Source organism: Chiloscyllium plagiosum, unplaced genomic scaffold (assembly GCF_037043375.1).
Source record: "Chiloscyllium plagiosum isolate Xiang-an unplaced genomic scaffold, Cpla_swu_hap1 HiC_scaffold_7, whole genome shotgun sequence".
NCBI classification, from domain to species: domain Eukaryota; kingdom Metazoa; phylum Chordata; class Chondrichthyes; order Orectolobiformes; family Hemiscylliidae; genus Chiloscyllium; species Chiloscyllium plagiosum.
In genome coordinates this window covers 113,580,603-113,598,475 of record NW_028270145.1, presented here as the reverse complement: position 1 = coordinate 113,598,475, position 17,873 = coordinate 113,580,603, and the positions used below count along the sequence as shown (strand labels likewise).

Genomic DNA, 17,873 nt, shown 5'->3' with positions numbered 1-17,873 from the left:
GGTATGACATACTTCAACTGGGATTAGACCCTGGGTCTTCTAGATCTGAGGTAGGGATGCTACCATTGCACCACAAGAGCCAGAAGTGGTCTGGAAGATTGGCTTTAAAGTTTCAATCCGAGGTCTGGCTCAAGAGGCCAAATGTATCACTCCTGATCCCTATCCTTGAGTTCTTAACTTGGTATTCTAATTAAAGTCGAACTGTCTGTTTCTCCAACTCACAACAAGTATCAGACAGTGACGCATTTTCTCAATTTCAAGGCCATTTTGGTTATGAAATATGACATCTGCATGTGTGAAAACACATCCCTCAGCTCCTGAAGGGAGTTTTCTGTATCTCTGCTATAAATCTTAATGACAGCAGTGATTAAGTAGAGGGAAGAATTTCAATGGTTCGAGTGTGGCTTCACTTAGGACTCACCAGTCACAGTCACTTCAAACTTGGCCGAGTCGTCGATAGCATCACACAGATATATCCCTCCATCCTCCTCTGTAACCTGGCGAATGATCAGTCTCCTGCATCTTCCATCCCCCTCCATCCTGCAGTTCTCGTTCCGCTTCACTTCAACCCCATCCTTGTACCATTTCACCTTGGCCTTGGGCCGAGAGAGCTCACATGACAGGACAACCTCAGCCCCGGTCAGTACACTCAACACCGGAGATGAACTGTTGACGATTCTTACCGGAGGCTCTAGGTACAATACAAATGGAGAGAGAAAAAGTGCATGAGTGAAAGTGAATGAGAGAGGGAGGGAGAGAAAATGGAGAATTTGAGGGAAGAAGATATAAATGGAGAGAGTAAAATAAAGAGGAATAAAGGGTGGAAATAAAAGAACAAAAACAAGGGAAAGGAAGAGAAAATTAGAGAGTCTGGGAAGAAGAAAAAACAAGGAAGGAGGAAAGATAAACAGTGAGAAGCAAATTGGCAACTTGGACAGAGCGGGGAATATCAGAAAGAGGCTAGTTGTGGAGAATCACTGTTCACAGCACTCTCTTTGGTTTGTGTTACTATATGACTGACCCTGCCACACTGCTGAAGGTGAGATTATGGATATAGTGTTCAGAGGAACAAGGATGCTTTTGTTCTGACACACCATTTTTTTTCTACTCTTCTTCCATTAGGGCCAAAAGGTGTTGTGAAAACTGCATCCACAGCAATGGTCTATTCACAGGATAAGGATGAGGAGACATTTCTTCCTTCAGCTGGTAATAAATGTTTGAAATTCTCCTTACTAGAGGAATGTGGGATCTCACTCATTGAAGTATATCCAAAACTGAGATTGAGAGATTGCTTGACAATTCGCAATATATGAGACGTAGAAACTAAGAGCTGAAATAAGCTATCAGCCCCTCAAGTCTGCTTCGTCATACCATACAATTATGGCTGATGCTCTAGCTCAAAGCCATATTCCCGCTTTTACCCTACACCCTTTGATGCCTCAAATGTCTAGAATTACATGCTGCTTGGATTAGAAAGTTTGAGCAAGAAAGAGGGGCTGGAAAAATTAGGGCTGTTTTCTCTGGAGCAGCTGAGGCAGATGGAAGTTTACACAATTATCAGAGGCAAACGGCTGACAGAGTTGAAATGTCGAATACTAGACCCCGTGCATTGTGTGAGGGCATGTCTTTCACACAAAAAGGGTAGCTGTCTGGAACACATTGTCAGGGCTAGTGGTGGAATCAAGTAAGATAGAGGCATTTAAGGAGTTTTTAGATAAACACATGAATAAGGAATGGACGGATGCGGACCATGAGCAGGAAGAAGGGATTAGTTTAATTTGATGAAATGTTTGGCATAACAACGAGAATCAAGGGGCCAGTTCTTGTGCTGGACTGATCAATGTTCTGTTGTCATTTCAATGGTAGCAAATCAGAGCCTGGTGTGTTTTGTTTTTAAGAATGAGATAGATAGATACATTTACAATATCAATCAATCTGCTTCAATGTGTTATGACATACCCGAACTGGAATTAGAACCTAGGTTTTCGAGGTCAGAGGTAAGGATGCTGCCACTGCACCTCAAGAACCCGAATGGCCAAGAAGGTTGGCTAATGGTAGAGGTACAGCCACGTTCTGATTGAAAATCAGGGCAGGTTTCGAGGGGTCAGACATCCAAGTCCTGCCGCTTATCCTTGCGATCATATCCTCGTATCCTAATTAAAGACTAAGTGCCTGTCTACCCAATTCACAACAAACATCAAGCAATGACAGATTTTCTCAATTCCAATGTGGTTTCTCACTCTGCAACAAGGCATGAAACCCCATCCCTCAGTCGCTGAATGGAGTTCTCTGTGTCTCCTGGTGTAAATCTGAATGTCAGATTGGCACCGCTCCCCCCCACGCCCAGTTCTGACCCAGAGGGAATGACGTCAATGGTTCAAGTGTGGCTTGACTTGGGACTCACTAGACACAGTCACTTCAAACTTGGCTGAGTCATCAACTGCATCACACAGGTACATCCCTTGGTCCCCCAATGTAACCTGGCGGATAGTCAGCCTTCTGTGTCTTCCCTCCATTTCCATTGTGCATTTCTCATTCCGCTCCACCTTCACACCGTCCTTGAACCATCTCACCTCGGCATTGGGCTGAGAGAGCTCACATAACAGAACAACCTCACTCCCAGTCAGTATGCTCAATACTGGGTGGAACTATTCATAATCCTTACTGGAGGCTCTGGATCCAACACAAAGAGAGGAAGAGAGAGGAACAGCATGAGAGAGAGAGAGAGTGAGAAAGTGCGAGACAGAGAGAGACACACACACACACAGATACAGTAATTCGAAGATGTGAGGGAGGAAGATGCAAATGGAGAGACTGAAATAGGGAAGAGGAAAGAAGAGAAAAAGTGAGAGTATAGGAATAGAGAAAGGAACAGAAAATTAGAAGTATTGTGAGAAAGAGACAAGGAAGGATGAAACATAAAACAGAAGCCGTGTTAAACAAGCAGGGCCAAGGTAGGACTAATAAATTAAACTGCATTTATTTCAATGCAAAGGGCCTAACAGGGAAGACAGATGAACTCAAGGCATGGTTAGGAACTTTGGACTGGGATATTATAGCTATTACAGAAACATGGCTCAGGGATGGGCAGGACTGGCAGCTTAATGTTCCAGGATACAAATGCTACAGGAAGGATAGAAAGGGAGGCAAGAGCGGAGGGGGAGTGGCATTTTTGATAAGGGATAGCATTACAGCTGTGCTGAGGGAGGATATTCCCGGAAATACATCCAGGGAGGTCAGTTGGGTGAATCTGAGAAATAAGAAAGGGATGATCCCCTTATTGGGATTGTATTATAGACCCCCTAATAGTCAGAGAGAAATTGAGAAACAAACTTGTAAGGAGATCTCAGCTATCTGTAAGAATAATAGGGTGGTTATGGTAGGGGATTTTAACTTTCCAAACATAGACCGAGACTGCCATAGTGTTAAGGGTTTAGATGGAGAGGAATTTGTTAAGTGTACACAAGACAATTTTCTGATTCAGTATGTGGACGTACCTACTAGAGAAGGTGCAAAACTTGACCTACTCTTGGGAAATAAGGCAGGGTAGGTGACTGAGGTGTCAGTGGGGGAGCACTTCGGGGCCAGCGACCATAATTCCATTCATTTTAAAGTAGTGATGGAAAAGGATAGAGCAGATCTAAAAGTTGAACTTCTAAATTGGAGAAAGGCCAATTTTGACGGTATTAGGCAAGAACTTTCGAAAGCTGATTGGGGGCAGATGTTCGCAGGCAAAGGGATGGCTGGAAAATGGGAAGCCTTCAGAAATGAGATAACGAGAATCCAGAGAAAGTATACTCCCGTTAAGGTGAAAGGAGAGGCTGGTAGCTATAGGGAATGCTGGATGACTAAAGAAATTGAGAGTTTGGTTCAGAAAAAGAAGGAAGCATATATCAGGAATAGACAGGATAGATTGAGTGAATCCTTAGAAGAGTATAAAGGCATAGGAGTATACTTAAGAGGGAAATCAGGAGGGCAAAAAGGGGACATGAATCATAGAATCATAGAGTCACAGAGATGTACAGCATGGAAACAGACCCTTCGGTCTAATCCATCAATGCCGACCAGATATCCCAACCCAATCTAGTCCCACCTGCCAGCACCTGGCCCAAATCCCTCCAAACCCTTCCTATTCATATACCCATCCAAATGCCTCTTAATGTTGCAATTGTACCAGCTTCCACCACTTCCTCTGGCAGCTCATTCCATACCTGTATCACCCTCTGTGTGAAAACGTTGCGCCGTAGATCTCTTTTATATCTTTCCCCTCTCACCCTAAACCGATGCCTTCTAGTTCTGGATTCCCTGACCACAGGGAAAAGACTTTGCCTATTTATACTATCCATGCCCCTCAAAATTTTGTAAACCTCTATAAGGTCATCCCTCAGCCTCCGACACTCCAGGGAAAACAGCCCCAGCCTGTTCAGCCTCTCCCTATAGCTCAAATCCTCCAACCCTGGCAACATCCTTGTCAATCTTTTCTGAACCCTTTCTAGTTTCACAACATCTTTCTGATAGGAAGGAGACCAGAATTGCATGCAATATTCCAACAGTGGCCGAACCAATGTCCGGTACAGCCGTAACATGACCTCCCAACTCCTGTACTCAATACTCTGACCAATAAAGGAAAGTATACCAAACGCCTTCTTCACTATCCTATCTACCTGCAACTCCACTTTCAAGGAGCTATGAACCTTCACTTCAAGGTCTCTTTGTTCAGCAACGCTCCCTGGGACCTTACCATGAAGTATATAAATCCTGCTAAGATTTGCTTTCCCGAAAGCTTTGGCAAATAGAATTAAGGAGAATCCAAAAAGAGTTTTTACAAATACATTAAGGACAAAAGGATAATTAGGGACAGAATAGGGCCCCTCAAAAATCAGCAAGGTGGCCTTTGTGTGGAGCCACAGAAAATGGCGGAGATATTAAATGAGTATTTTGCATCAGTATTTACTGTGGAAAAGGATATGGCAGATATAGACTGTAGGGAAATAGATGGTGACATCTTGCAAAATGTCCAGATTAGGACAGAGGAGGAAGTGCTGGATGTCTTGAAACACATAAAGGTGGATAAATCCCCAGGACCTGATCAGGAGTACCCTAGAACTCTGTGGGAAGCTAGAGAAGTCATTGCTGGACCTCTTGCTGAGATATTTGTATCATTGAGAGTCACAGGTGAGGTGCCGGAAGACTGGAGGTTGGCTAACGTGGTGCCACTGTTTAAGAAGGATGGTAAGGACAAGCCAGGGAACTATAGGCCAGTGAGCCTTACATCAGTGGTGGGCAAGTTGTTGGAGGGAATCCTGAGGGACATGATGTACATATATTTGGAAAGGCAAGGGTTAATTATGGGTAGTCAACATTGCTTTGTGCATGGGAAATTATGTCTCACAAACTTGATTGAGTTTTTTGAGGAAGTAACAGAGTGGGTTGATGAGGGCAGAGCGGTAGATGTGATCTATATAGACATCAGTAAGGCATTCACCAAGGTTCCCCAAGGGAGACTGGTTAGCAAGGTTAGATCGCATGGAATACAGGGAGAACTAGCCATTTGGATACAGAACTGGCTCAAAATAGAAGACAGAGGGTGGTGGTGGAGGGTTGTTTTTCAGACTGGAGGCCTGTGACCAGTGGAATGCCACAAGGATTGGTGCTGGGTCCTCTACTTCTCATCGTTTATATAAATGATTGGGATGTGAGCATAAGAGGTACAGTTAGTAAGTTTGCAGAAGACTCCAAAATTGGAGGTGTCATGGACAGCGAAGAAGGTTACCTCAGATTACAACAGGATCTTGACTAGATGGACCAATGGGCTGAGAAGTGGCAGATGGAAGGTAAAAACAATGACTGCAGATGCTGGAAACCAGATTCTGGATCAATGGTTCTGGAAGAGCACAGCAGTTCAGGCAGCATCCGAGGAGCTTCAGCAAAATCGACGTTTCGGGCAAAAGCCCTTCATCGGGAATAAAGGTAGAGAGCCTGAAGCGTGGAGAGATAAGCTAGGGGAGGGTGGGGGTGGGGAGAGAGTAGCATAGAAGTACAATGGGTGAGTGCGGGAGGAGATGAAGGTGATAGGTCAGGGAGGAGAGGGTGGAGTGGATAGGTGGAAAAGGAGCTAGGCAGATGGAGTTGAATTCAGATAAATGTGAGGTGCTGCATTTTGGGAAAGCAAATCTTAGCAGGACTTATACACTTAATGGTAAGGTCCTAGGGAGTGTTGCTGAACAGAGACCTTGAAGTGCAGGTTCATAGCTCCTTGAAAGTGGAGTTGCAGGTAAATAGGATAGTGAAGAAGGTGTTTGATATGCTTTCCTTTATTGGTCAGAGTATTGAGTACAGGAGTTGGGAGATCATGTTGCAGCTGTACAGGGACATTGGTTCGGCCACTGTTGGAATATTGCATGCAATTCTGGTCTCCTTCCTATCGGAAAGATGTTGTGAAATTTGAAAGGGTTCAGAAAAGATTGACAAGGATGTTGCCAGAGTTGGAGTGTTTGAGCTATAGGGAGAGGCTGAACAGGCTGGGGCTGTTTTCCCTGGAGTGTCAGAGGCTGAGGGGTGACCTTATAGAGGTTTACAAAATTATGAGGGGCATGGATAGTATAAAAAGGCAAAGTCTTTTCCCTGGGGTCGGGGAGTCCAGAACTAGAGGGCATAGGTTTAAGGTGAGAGGGGAAAGATATTATAGAGACTTAAGGGGCAACTTTTTCACACAGAGGGTGGTACGTGTATGGAATGAGCTGCCAGAGGAAGTGGTGGAGGCTGGTAGAATTGCAACATTTAAAAGGCAATTGGATGGGTATATGAATGGAAAAGATTTGGAGGGATATGGGCCGGTTGCTGGCAGGTGGGACTAGGTTGGGTTGGGGTATCTGGTCGGCATGGACGGGTTGGACCGAAGGGTCTGTTTCCATGCTGTACATCTCTCTGACTCTATAAACAGTGAGAGTTCATTGGAAACTGGACAGACAGGAGAAAAGCAAAATGAGCAAATTGTGTAGAATCCCTGTCCACAGAGCTGTCTTTGGTTTGTGTTACAGTAATAGTGAACCTGTTACTCTGCTCAATGTGACATATTGATACGCTGTTCAGAAGTACAAGAATGCTCTTGTTGTGACAAAGTTTTTTTTCTGCTGTTCTTCCATTATGGCCCTGATGTTGTGAAAAAAACATCCACAACAATGGGATAGTCACAGGATTAGGAGCCAACCATTTCAGACAATGAACAGGAGAACTTTCTTCCCCTCAGGAAATAACCATCCTTTGGAATATTCCACACCACAGGAATGTGGATCCACACTCATTGAGGTGTATTCAAGAGTGGAATTGAGAGATTGCTTGACTCTTCACAGCTGAGGGGAATTGTAAAACCTAAGAGCTGAAGTAAGTCATTCAGCACTTCAAGGCTTCTCTTCAATTCAATTATGGCTGATCCTCTGTCTCAATGCCATATTCCTGCTTTTTCACCATAACTTTGATGCTTGTACATCAAGAAGTGGATGCTGCCTGGATGAGAGGGTATTAGCTTTCAGGACATACTACAGTTGTTTTCTCTGGAGCAGCACTCAGGGAGACCTGATAGAAGTTTATAAAATTACGAGAGGCATGGATAGGGTTGACAGTCAGAAACATTTCCCAAGACTTGAAATATCTAATACTTGAGGGCATACATTTAAGATTGGAGGGGAAAGTTGAAAGGAGATGTGAGAGGCAAGTCATAGAGTCATAGAGATGTACAGCATGGAAACAGACCCTTCGGTCCAACTTGTTCATGCCGACCAGATATCCCAACCCAATTTCGTCCCACCTGCCAGCACCCGGCCCATATCCCTCCAAACCCTTCCTATTCATATGCCCATCCAATTGTCTTTTAAATGTTGTAATTGTACCAGCCTCTAACGCTTCCTCTGGCAGCTCTTTCCATCCACATACCACCCTCTGCGTTAAAATGTTGTTAGATCTCTTTTATATCTAGTTCTGGATCTCCCAGGGAAAAGACTTTGTCTATTTATCCTATCCATGCCCCTCATGATTTTATAACCCTCTATAAGGTCACGCCTCAGCCTCCGTTGGTCCAGGGAAAACAGCTCCAGCCTATTCAACCTCTCCATATAGCTCAAATCCTGCAACCCTGGCAACATCCTTGCAAATCTTTTCTGAACCCTTTCAGGTTTCACAACATCTTTCCGATAGGAAGGAGACCAGAATTGTACCCAATATTCCACAAGTGTTTTTTACACAGAGTGGTATACACTTAGAACACGTTGCCAGGGATAGTGATGGGCCAGATACGGTCAGGGTGTTTCAATGCTTTCAGGTAAGCACATGAATAAACACAGAATGAAGGGATATGGAACATGACCAGGCCAGACAAAAGGAATTTGTTTAATTTGGCGCCATGTTTGTCTGACCCACTACCACTGAAATGGCAATTTTAATCAAGCTGCATAGATGTGGTATGATATAATTCAATTCGGATTAGAACATTCTATGTCTGAGGTAGGGATTCGACTTTTGCACCACAAGAGCCCTAGGTGGCCTGGAAGGTTGGCCACAATCATGATCAAATTGAAAGTCAGGGCTGGCTCGAGAGTTCAAATGTCCTACTCCTGTTCCTTATCCTTGAGATCTTGCCCTGGTATCCTAATTAAAGACTAACTGCCTGTTTCCACAACTCACTACAAACATCAGACAATGGTGGATTTTCTCAATTCCAAGGCAGTTTTGGCTCTCCAGCATATGGTTGCGTTAAAACACATTCCTGAGATCCTGAAGGGAGTTCTCTGCGACTCCTATTATAAATCTGAATGACAGCAGTGCTCCCATCCTGACCAAGAGAGAATAATGTCAATGGTTTGAGCATGGCTTGACTTAGCACTCACCGGACACGGCCACTTCAAACTTTGCTGAGTCGTCGACTGCATCACACACGTAAGTTCCTCGGTCCCCCACTGTAACCTGCTGGATGGTGAGCCTCCTGCGTCTTCCGTCCACCTCCATTGTGCATTTCTCATTCCGCTCCACCTCCACCCCATCCTTGTACCATCTCACTTCGACCGTGGGCCGTGACAGCTCACATGACAGGACAACCTCATTCCCAGTCAGCACATTCAATACTGGAGAGGAGCTGTTTATGATTCTTACCGGAGACTCTGGGGAGGGAGAGAGAGAGAGAGAGAGAGAGAGAGAGAGAAGTAGAGACAGCAGTTGGGGGATATGAGGGAGGAAGATATAGATAGAGAGAGTGAAATAGAGAAGAGGATAAAAGAGAAAAAGTGACAGAATAAGAATGTGGGAAATGAAAGAAAATTAGAGAGGTTGTGAGGAAGAGACAAGGAAGGGCGAAACATAAACACACAACACTTGGTTATACTAAGTACCTGTTTTACTATAACCTGGTGTTGTGTGATTTATAACTTTGTCCACCCCAGACCATCACCAGCACTGCCTCATCAAAACATAAACAGTGAGATTGTGTTGGAGACTTGGACCGAGACGGGAAAAACAGAAAGAGTGAAGCATGAAGAATCCCTGTCCACAGTGCTCTCCTTGGTTCGTGTTACAGAAATAGTGATCCTGTCTCTTTGGGCAAGGTGAGATATTGATATGTGTTCAGATGGACAGGAATGCTCCTGTTCTGACACACAATGTTTTGTTTCTGCTCTTCTTCCATTAGGGCCACTGATATTGTGAAAAATATATCCACAATGGGCTAATCGCAGGATTAAGAACCAGCTATTTTAGACAGTGACCCAGAGACATTTCTTCCCTCAGGACATAACACATCTTTGGAATTCTTCACACCACAGGAATGTGGATCCACACTCATTGAGGTACATTCAAGAGTAGGATTGAGAGATTGTTTGACTCTTCACAATTGAGGGAAGTGTGAAAACTAAGAGCTGATGTAAGACATTCAGTGTTTCAAGGCTGCTCTGTCATTCCATACAATTACAGCTGATCCTCAACCTCAATGGCATGTTCCTGCTTTCAGCCCATACCCTTTGATGCCTAGAAAATTGAGAAGTGGATGTTGCCTGAATTAGAGGGTATGACTTTCAGGACAGGCTGACAAATTAAGGTTGTTTTTTCTGGAGGAGCAGGCTAAGGACATAAAATTATGCAGTCATGCATAAAATTATAAGAGGTATAAATAGATTTGACAGTCAGAATCATTTTCCAAGACTTGGAATTTCTCATACTTGAGGGCATAGAACATAGAACAATACAGAACAGAAAAGGCCCTTCAGCCCTCAATGTTGCACCGACCTGTGAACTATTCTCAGCTCGTCTCTCTACAATATCCTATCATCATCCATGTGCTTATCCAAGGATTGATTAAATCTCCCTAATGTGGCTGAGTTAATTACATTGGCAGGCAGGGCATTCCACGCCCTTACCACTCTCTGAGTAAAGAACCTCCCTCTGACATCTGTCTTAAATCTATTATCCCTCAATTTGTAATTATGCCCCCTTGTACAAGCTGACGTCATCTTCCTAGGAAAAAGACTTTCGCTTTCTACCCTATCTAATCCTCTGATCATCTTATATGTCTCTATCAAATCCCCTCTTAGCCTTCTTCTTTCCAATGAGAACACACCCAAGTCTTCAGCCTTTCCTCATAATAACTTCCCTCCAGACCAGGCAAAATCCTGGTAAATCTCCTCTGCACCTTTTCCAATGCTTCCACATATTTCCTGTAATGGGGCAACCAGAACTGTACACAATATTCCAAGTGCAGCCGCACTAGTGTTTTGTATAATTGCAGCATGATATTGCGGCTCCGGAACTCAATCCCTCTATCGATGAGACCTAACACACTGTATGCCTTCTTAACAGCACTATCAACCTGGGTGACAACTTTCAAGGATCTATGTACATGGACTCCAAGATCTCTCTGCACATCCACACTACCAAGAATCTTTCCATTGACCCAGTATTCTGCCTTCTTGTTATTCTTCCCAAATGCATCACCTCACATTTAGCTGCATTGAACTCCATTTGCCACCTCTCATTCCAATTATGCAGTTTATCCAAGTCCCCCTGCAACCTGCAACATTCTTCCACACTGTCTGCTACTCCACCGACTTTAGTGTCGTCTGCAAATTTACTAATCCATCCACCGATGCCTGTGTCTAAGTCATTTATAAAAATGACAAACAGCAGTGGTCCCAAAACAGATTCTTGCAGCACACTACTAGTAACTGGACTCCAGGCTGAATATTTTCCATCAACCACCACTCGCTGCCTTCTTACAGATAGCCAGTTTCTAATCCAAACTGCTAAATCTCCCTCAATCCTACGCCTCTACGTTTTCTCCAACAGCCTACTATGTGGGACCTTATCAAAAGCTTTACTGAAGTCCATGTATACCACGTCAACTGCCCTACCCTCACCTACATGCTTGGTCACCTTCTCAAAAAACTCAATGAGATTTGTGAGACAGGACCTACCCTTGACGAAACCATGTTGACTATCTGAAATCAAATTGTTGCTCGCTAGATGGTTATAAATCTTATCTCTTATAATCCTTTCCAACACTTTTCCTACAACAGAACCAAGGCTCACTAGTCTATAATTACCTGGGTCATCTCTACTGTCCTTCTTGATCAAGAGCACAACATTTGCAATCCTCCAGTCCTCTGGTACTAAACCTGTAGACAATGACGACTCCAATATCAAAGCCAAAGGCTCTGCTATCTCCTGCCTAGCTTCCCAGAGAATCCTCGGATAAATCCCATCCGGCCCAGGGTACTTGTCTACTTTCACTCCTTCAAGAACTGATAGCACCTCTTTGTAACTAACTTCGATCCTTTCTAGTCTAATATCGCGTATCTCATTCTTCTCCTACACAATACTCTCCTTTTCCTGAGTGAAAACCGATGAGAAATGTTCATTTAGCACCGCTCCGATCTCCACAGGGTCCACATTCAAGCATGCATTTAAAATAAGAGGGGACAATTTGAAAGGAAATGTGAGGGACAAGTTTTTTTATACAGAGTGGTAGATGCTTGGAGCACGCTGCCAGGGATAGTTGTGGGCCAATACGATAAGGTGTTTCAATGCTTTCAGATGAGCACATGGATAAGCAAGGAATCGGGGGATAAGGACCATGGCCAGACAAAGGGGTTTGTTTAATTTGGCACCACGTTCGGCACAACATCATGGGCTAAAGGGCCAGTTCCTGTGCTGTACTGTCCTATCTTCTAAATGCTTCTCATTCTTATAACCAAAACACGCAAGGCTCTGACCCACTACAAGTGAAATGACAATTTCAATCAACCTGTATAAATGTGGCGTGACACACTTCAATTGGGATTAGAACCTGGGTCTAGGTCTGAGGTAGGGATGATACCACAAGAGTCTAAAGTGGCCTGGAAAGTTGGCTTTAGGCAAAGGTTCAATCTCAAGTCAGGCTCGAGAGGCCAAATATCCTACTCCTGCACCTTATCCTTGAGATCACTTCCTGGTATCCCAATTAAAGATGAACTATCTGTTTCCCCAACTCATGACAAGCATCAGACAATGACGGATTTTCTCAATTCCATGGCAGTTTTGCTTCTGCAAGAAGACATGACTTCTGGATGTGTGAAAATACATTCCTGAGATCCTGAAGGGGGTTCTCTGTATTGTCTGTTATAAATCTGAATGACAGCAGTGACCCACCCAGCCCAACGCAGAGGAAGGAATTTCAATGGTTCAAGTATGGTTTCACTTAAGACTCACCGGACACAGTCACTTCAAACTTGGCCGAGTCGTCGACTGCATCACACAGATATAACCCTCCGTCCCCCACTGTAACCTGGCGGATGGTCAGTCTCCTGCGAATTCCATCCACCTCCATCCTGTAGTTCTTGTTCCGCTTCAGCTCAATCCCATCCTTGTACCATCTCACCTCAGCCTTGGGCCGAGAGAGCTCACATGACAGGACAACCTCAGCCCCGGTCAGTACACTCAATACCGGAGATGAACTGTTAATGATTCTTACCGGAGGCACTAGATACAACACAAATGGAGAGAGACAAAGTATGTGAGAGAATGTGAGAAGAAAGGGGGAGGGAGACAAATTGGCATATTTGAGGAGGGAAGATCTAAATGGAGAGAAAAAAAGGGAAGTGAAAGAATGAAAATGAGGGATAGGATGAGAAAATGGGCGAGGCTGGGAGGAGGAGGCTAGGAAGGAGGAAACATAAACAGCAAGAGCGCACTGGAGACATAGACAGAGCAGGGAAAAGCAGAAAGAGGCTGGTTGTGGAGAATCCCTGACCACAGTGCTCTTTTTGGTTTGTGTTACTGTAAGACTGACCCTGTCACACTGCTGAAGGCAAGATACCAATGTGGTATTCAGAGGGACAAGCATGCTTTTGCTCTGACACACAGTTTTTTTTCTGCTCTTCTTCCATTCAAGCCACTGATGTTGTGAAAAATGCATCCACAACAATGGTTTATTCACAGGACAAGGAGCAAGCCATTTCTGATGATGATGAGGAGACATTTTTTCCTTCAGCTGGTGATAAATCTTTGAAATTCTCCAAACTAGAGGAATGTGGAACTTCATTCATTGAGGTATATCCAAAACCAGGATTTAGAATAGCTTGACAATTCGCGATTGAGGGAGATGTAGAAACTAAGAGTTGAAGAATGCCATCAGCCATTCAAGTCTGCTCCGGCATGCCATACAATTATGACTGATTCTCTAGCTCAAAGCCATATTCCCACTTTTACTCCATACCCTCTGATGCCTCAAAAGTCTAGAAATGGATGCCGAATGGGTTAGAAAGTATGAACGAGAAGGAGCGGTTGGAAAAACTAGGATTGTTTTCTCTGGAGCAACTGAGGCAGAGGGGAGACCTGGTACAAGTTTAAATAATTGTGAGGGGCAAAGGGCTGACAGTCTGAATCTCCTTCCCAGAGCTGAAATGTCTCATGCTAGACCCTGTGCAATGAACGAAAGTGGGTGAAACATCAAAGGAGATCTGAAGGGCAAGTCTTTTACACAGGGAATTGTAGATGCCTGGAACACACTGCCAGGGGTGGTGGTGGAGGCAGGTATGATAGGGGCATTTAATGAGTTTATAGATAAGCATGAGTAAGGAAGGGATGGACGGATATGGACTATGGGCAGGAAGAAGGGATCAGTTTAATTTGGTAAAATGCACAGCACAACATCTTGGGTAAAAGGATCAGTTCCTGTGCTGCAATGATCAATGTTCTGTTGTCATTTGAGTAGGAGCAAATCAAAGTCTGGTGTGTTTAGAAATTAAAAGAAATTAAAATAATTGTGGGCGGCACGGTGGCACAGTGGTTAGCACTGTTGCCTCACAGTGCCAGAGACCCGGGTTCAATTCCCGACTCAGGCGACTGACTGTGTGGAGTTTGCACATTCTCCCCGTGTCTGCGTGGGTTTCCTCCGGGTGCTCCGGTTTCCTCCCACAGTCCAAAGATGTGCAGGTCAGGTGAATTGGCCATGCTAAATTGCCCATAGTGTTAGGTTAAAAGGGGTAAATGTGGGGGTATGGGTGGGTTGCGCTTCGGCGGGTCGGTGTGGACTTGTTGGGCCGAAGGGCCTGTTTCCACACTGTAAGTAATCTAATCTAATCTAATCTAAAAGATAGACGTTAACATAATTGTGAGAGGCATAAGTAGGGTTAACAGTCAGAATCATTTTTTCAGACTTGAAATGTCTGATACTTGAAGGTATAGATGCCTGGGACACGCTGCTAGGGATAGTGGTGGGGCAGTTACAATGGGTGTGTTTCAATTCTTGAGTTTAAGCATATGAATAACCAAGGAATGGAGGGATATGGACCATGTGCAGTCAAAAGAAATTTGTTTAAGTTGGAGTCATTGTGCAGACCAAAGGGCCAGTTCCCGTGCTGTACTGTTCCATGTTCAAAACGTGTACTATATCCATTGCTCTCAATATGGTCTCCTCTACATTGTGTAGACAGGACACCAACTTGCTGAGTGCTTCAGAGAACATCTCTGGGACACATGAACCAAAGACCCCACCGCCCTGTGGCCGACGACTTCAATCCCCCCAGCTCCTCCAAGGATATGCAAGTCTTGGGTCTCCTCCACAGTTAAATCCAAGCCACCCGACACTGGAGGAAAAATACCTCATCTTCTGCCTTGAGACACTCCAACCATACAGCATCAACGTCAATTTCATCAATTTCCTCATCTCCCCTCCACCTACCCCCTCCCAGATCCAACCTTCCAACTCAGCACTGCCCTCTTGAACTGTTCCACATGTCTATCTTCCTTCCCACCTATTCGCTCCACACTCCGCTCTGACCAATCACCATCACCCCCCACCAGCATCCACCTATTGCCTTCCGAGCCACATTCACCCCAGCCCCACCTCCACCCTCCTATTTCTCTCTCAGTCCCTCCCCCCACCTCCCCCAACATTCCTGATGAAGGGCTTATGCCCGAAACGTCAATTCTCCCGCTCCTCCAATGCTGCCTGACCTGTTGTCCCTTTCCAGCGCCACACTTTTCAACCATGCTCAAAATAGATTTGTCTTGTTCTTAAAAACAAAATACACAAGACTCTGATCCACCACTATCGAAATGACAATTTCAATCAACCTGCATAGATGTGGAACAACATACTTCGATTGGGATTAGAACCTGGGCCTACTAGGTCGGAGGTGGAGATGCTACCATTGCACCACAAGAGCCCTAAGTAGCCTGCAAAGTTGGCTGGAGGTAGAGATTCAATCATTATCTAACTGAAAGTCGGGGCAGGCTTGAGAGGTCAAATGTTCTACTCCTGTTCCATATCTGTGAGATCTTATCCTGGCATCCTAATTAAAGACTAACTGCGTTTCCCCAATTCACGACAAATATCAGACAATGACGCATTTTCTCAATTCCAAGGCAGTTTTGATTCTGCAACAAGACGTGACATCTGGATGTGTGAAAACACATCCCTGAGATCCTGAAGGGAATTCTCCGTGTCTCCTGTTATAAATTTGACCCCAGCCCAAACCAGAGACAGGAATTTCAATGGTTCGAGTGTGGCTTCACTTAGGACTCACCGGTCACAGTCACTTCAAACTTGACCGAGTCGTCGACTGCATCACACAGATATAACCCTCCGTCCCCCACTGTAACCTGGCGAATGGTCAGTCTCCTGCGTCTTCCATTCACCTCCATCGTGCAGTTCTTGTTCTGCTTCAGCTCAACCCCATCCTTGTACCACCTCACCTCAGTCTTGGGCCGAGAAAGCTCACACGACAGGACAACCTCAGCCCCAGTCAGTACACTCAACACCGGAGGCGAACTGTTGACGATTCTTACTGGAGGCTCTAGATCCAACACAAACGGAGAAAGAGAAAATATGTGAGTTACAGTGAGGGGGTTGGGGGGGGGGTGGGGAAGAGAAATTGGAGAATTTGAGGTAAGAAGATCTAAAGGGAGAGAGTAAAATAAAGAGGAACAAAGGAGGAAGTGAAAGAACGAAAATGAGGGAAAGGAAGAGAAAATTAGCGAAACTGGGAGGAACAGACAAGGAAGGAGGAAACAAATAGTGAGTTCGCATTGGAGACTTGGACAAAGCAGGGAAAAGCAGAAAGAGGCTAGTTGTGAAGAATCCCTGTCTACACAGTCCCTTTGGGCTGTGCCTGTCACACTGCTGAAGGTGAGATAGGGATATGATGTTCAGAGGGACAACAATGCTTTTGTTCAGACACACAAAATTTTTTTCTGCTCTTCTTCCAGTCGGGCCACTGATGTTGTGAAAACTGTGTCCACAACAATGGTTGATTCACAGGATCAGGAGCCAGTCATTTCAGATGGGAATGAGGAGACATTTCTTCTTTCACCTGATGATAAAATCTTTGAAATTCTTCCCAATAGAAGAATGTGCAACCTCACTAATTGAGATATATTCAAAACTGGGATTGTGAGATTGCTTGACAATTCGCAATTGAGGAAGACGTAGAAACTAAGAGCTAAGCTCAGAAAGAAGTTAAGGCTAAGGTAAGATTAAAAATGGCAGGAGATCTCAGACCATGTTTTGCCCCTCTTGCTCAGTTTGGGAGCTCAGGGACACGGCTGATGGCCCAGACTCCTTCATATGCAGGAAATTAGTTCAGCCGGAGCTCTTGTTAGATCGCATTAAGGCTCTGGACCTGCGGATGGATTCAATTTGGAGCATACACGATGCTGAGGGGAGTTGTGGATAGCACGTTTAGTCAGTTGGTCACACCGCAGATTAACATTTCCAAGGGAAAAGGGGAATGGGTAACCAAAAGGCAGAGAAGGAGCAGGAAGGCAGTGAGGTGTCCCCTGCAGTCATTTTCTTCCAAAACAGGTAAACTGTTTTGGATACTTTTGGGGGAGATGACTCACCGGGGAATGCAGCAGTAAGCCAGTTTCATGGCACTGTGGCTAGCTTTGCTGGGCAGAAGGCCGGGAAAAAAAGAGTGGAAAGGCTATAATCATAGGGGATTCAATTGTAAGGGGAGTAGATAGGCAGTTCTGTGGTCAAAACTCCTCAATGGTATGTTGCATCCCAGGTGCTCGGGTCAGGGATGTCTCAGATCAACTGCTGAACATTCTGAAGAGGGAGTTTGAACAGCCAGTTGTCGTGGTGCACATAGGCATCAATGATATAAGTAAAAAACAGAATGAGGTCCTACAAGTAGACTTTAGAGAGTTATGAACCAAGTTAAAAAAGTAGGCCCTCAGAGGTAGTAATCTCAGGATTGCTACCAGTGCCATGCGCGAGTCAGAGTAGAAAAGAAAGAATAGGCAGGATGAATGCATGGCATTAGAGACGGTGCAAGAGGGAGGGGATCAGATTTTTGGGGCACTGGGACTGGTTCTGGGGGTGATGGGACTATTAGAAATTGGACAGTCTC

At 44.8% G+C, this 17,873-nt stretch overlaps 1 protein-coding gene across 18 annotated transcripts in view; it reads right to left on the bottom strand.

Annotated features, from left to right (window-relative positions):
• Nucleotides 1-17,873, bottom strand: part of obsl1a (obscurin like cytoskeletal adaptor 1a) — a 306,290-nt gene that overhangs the window by 164,533 nt on the left and 123,884 nt on the right. For 17 of the 18 annotated variants that reach the window (XM_087989381.1, XM_087989386.1, XM_087989383.1 and 14 more), the window contains 4 exons: nt 16,047-16,316; nt 12,727-12,996; nt 8,883-9,152; nt 422-691 (listed from right to left, as the gene is read on the bottom strand). In XM_087989381.1, the coding sequence (XP_087845507.1) occupies nt 422-691; nt 8,883-9,152; nt 12,727-12,996; nt 16,047-16,316 (1,080 nt within the window). The remainder of the gene's footprint in view (nt 1-421; nt 692-8,882; nt 9,153-12,726; nt 12,997-16,046; nt 16,317-17,873) is intronic. The other variant, XM_087989379.1, reaches the window with a different exon arrangement.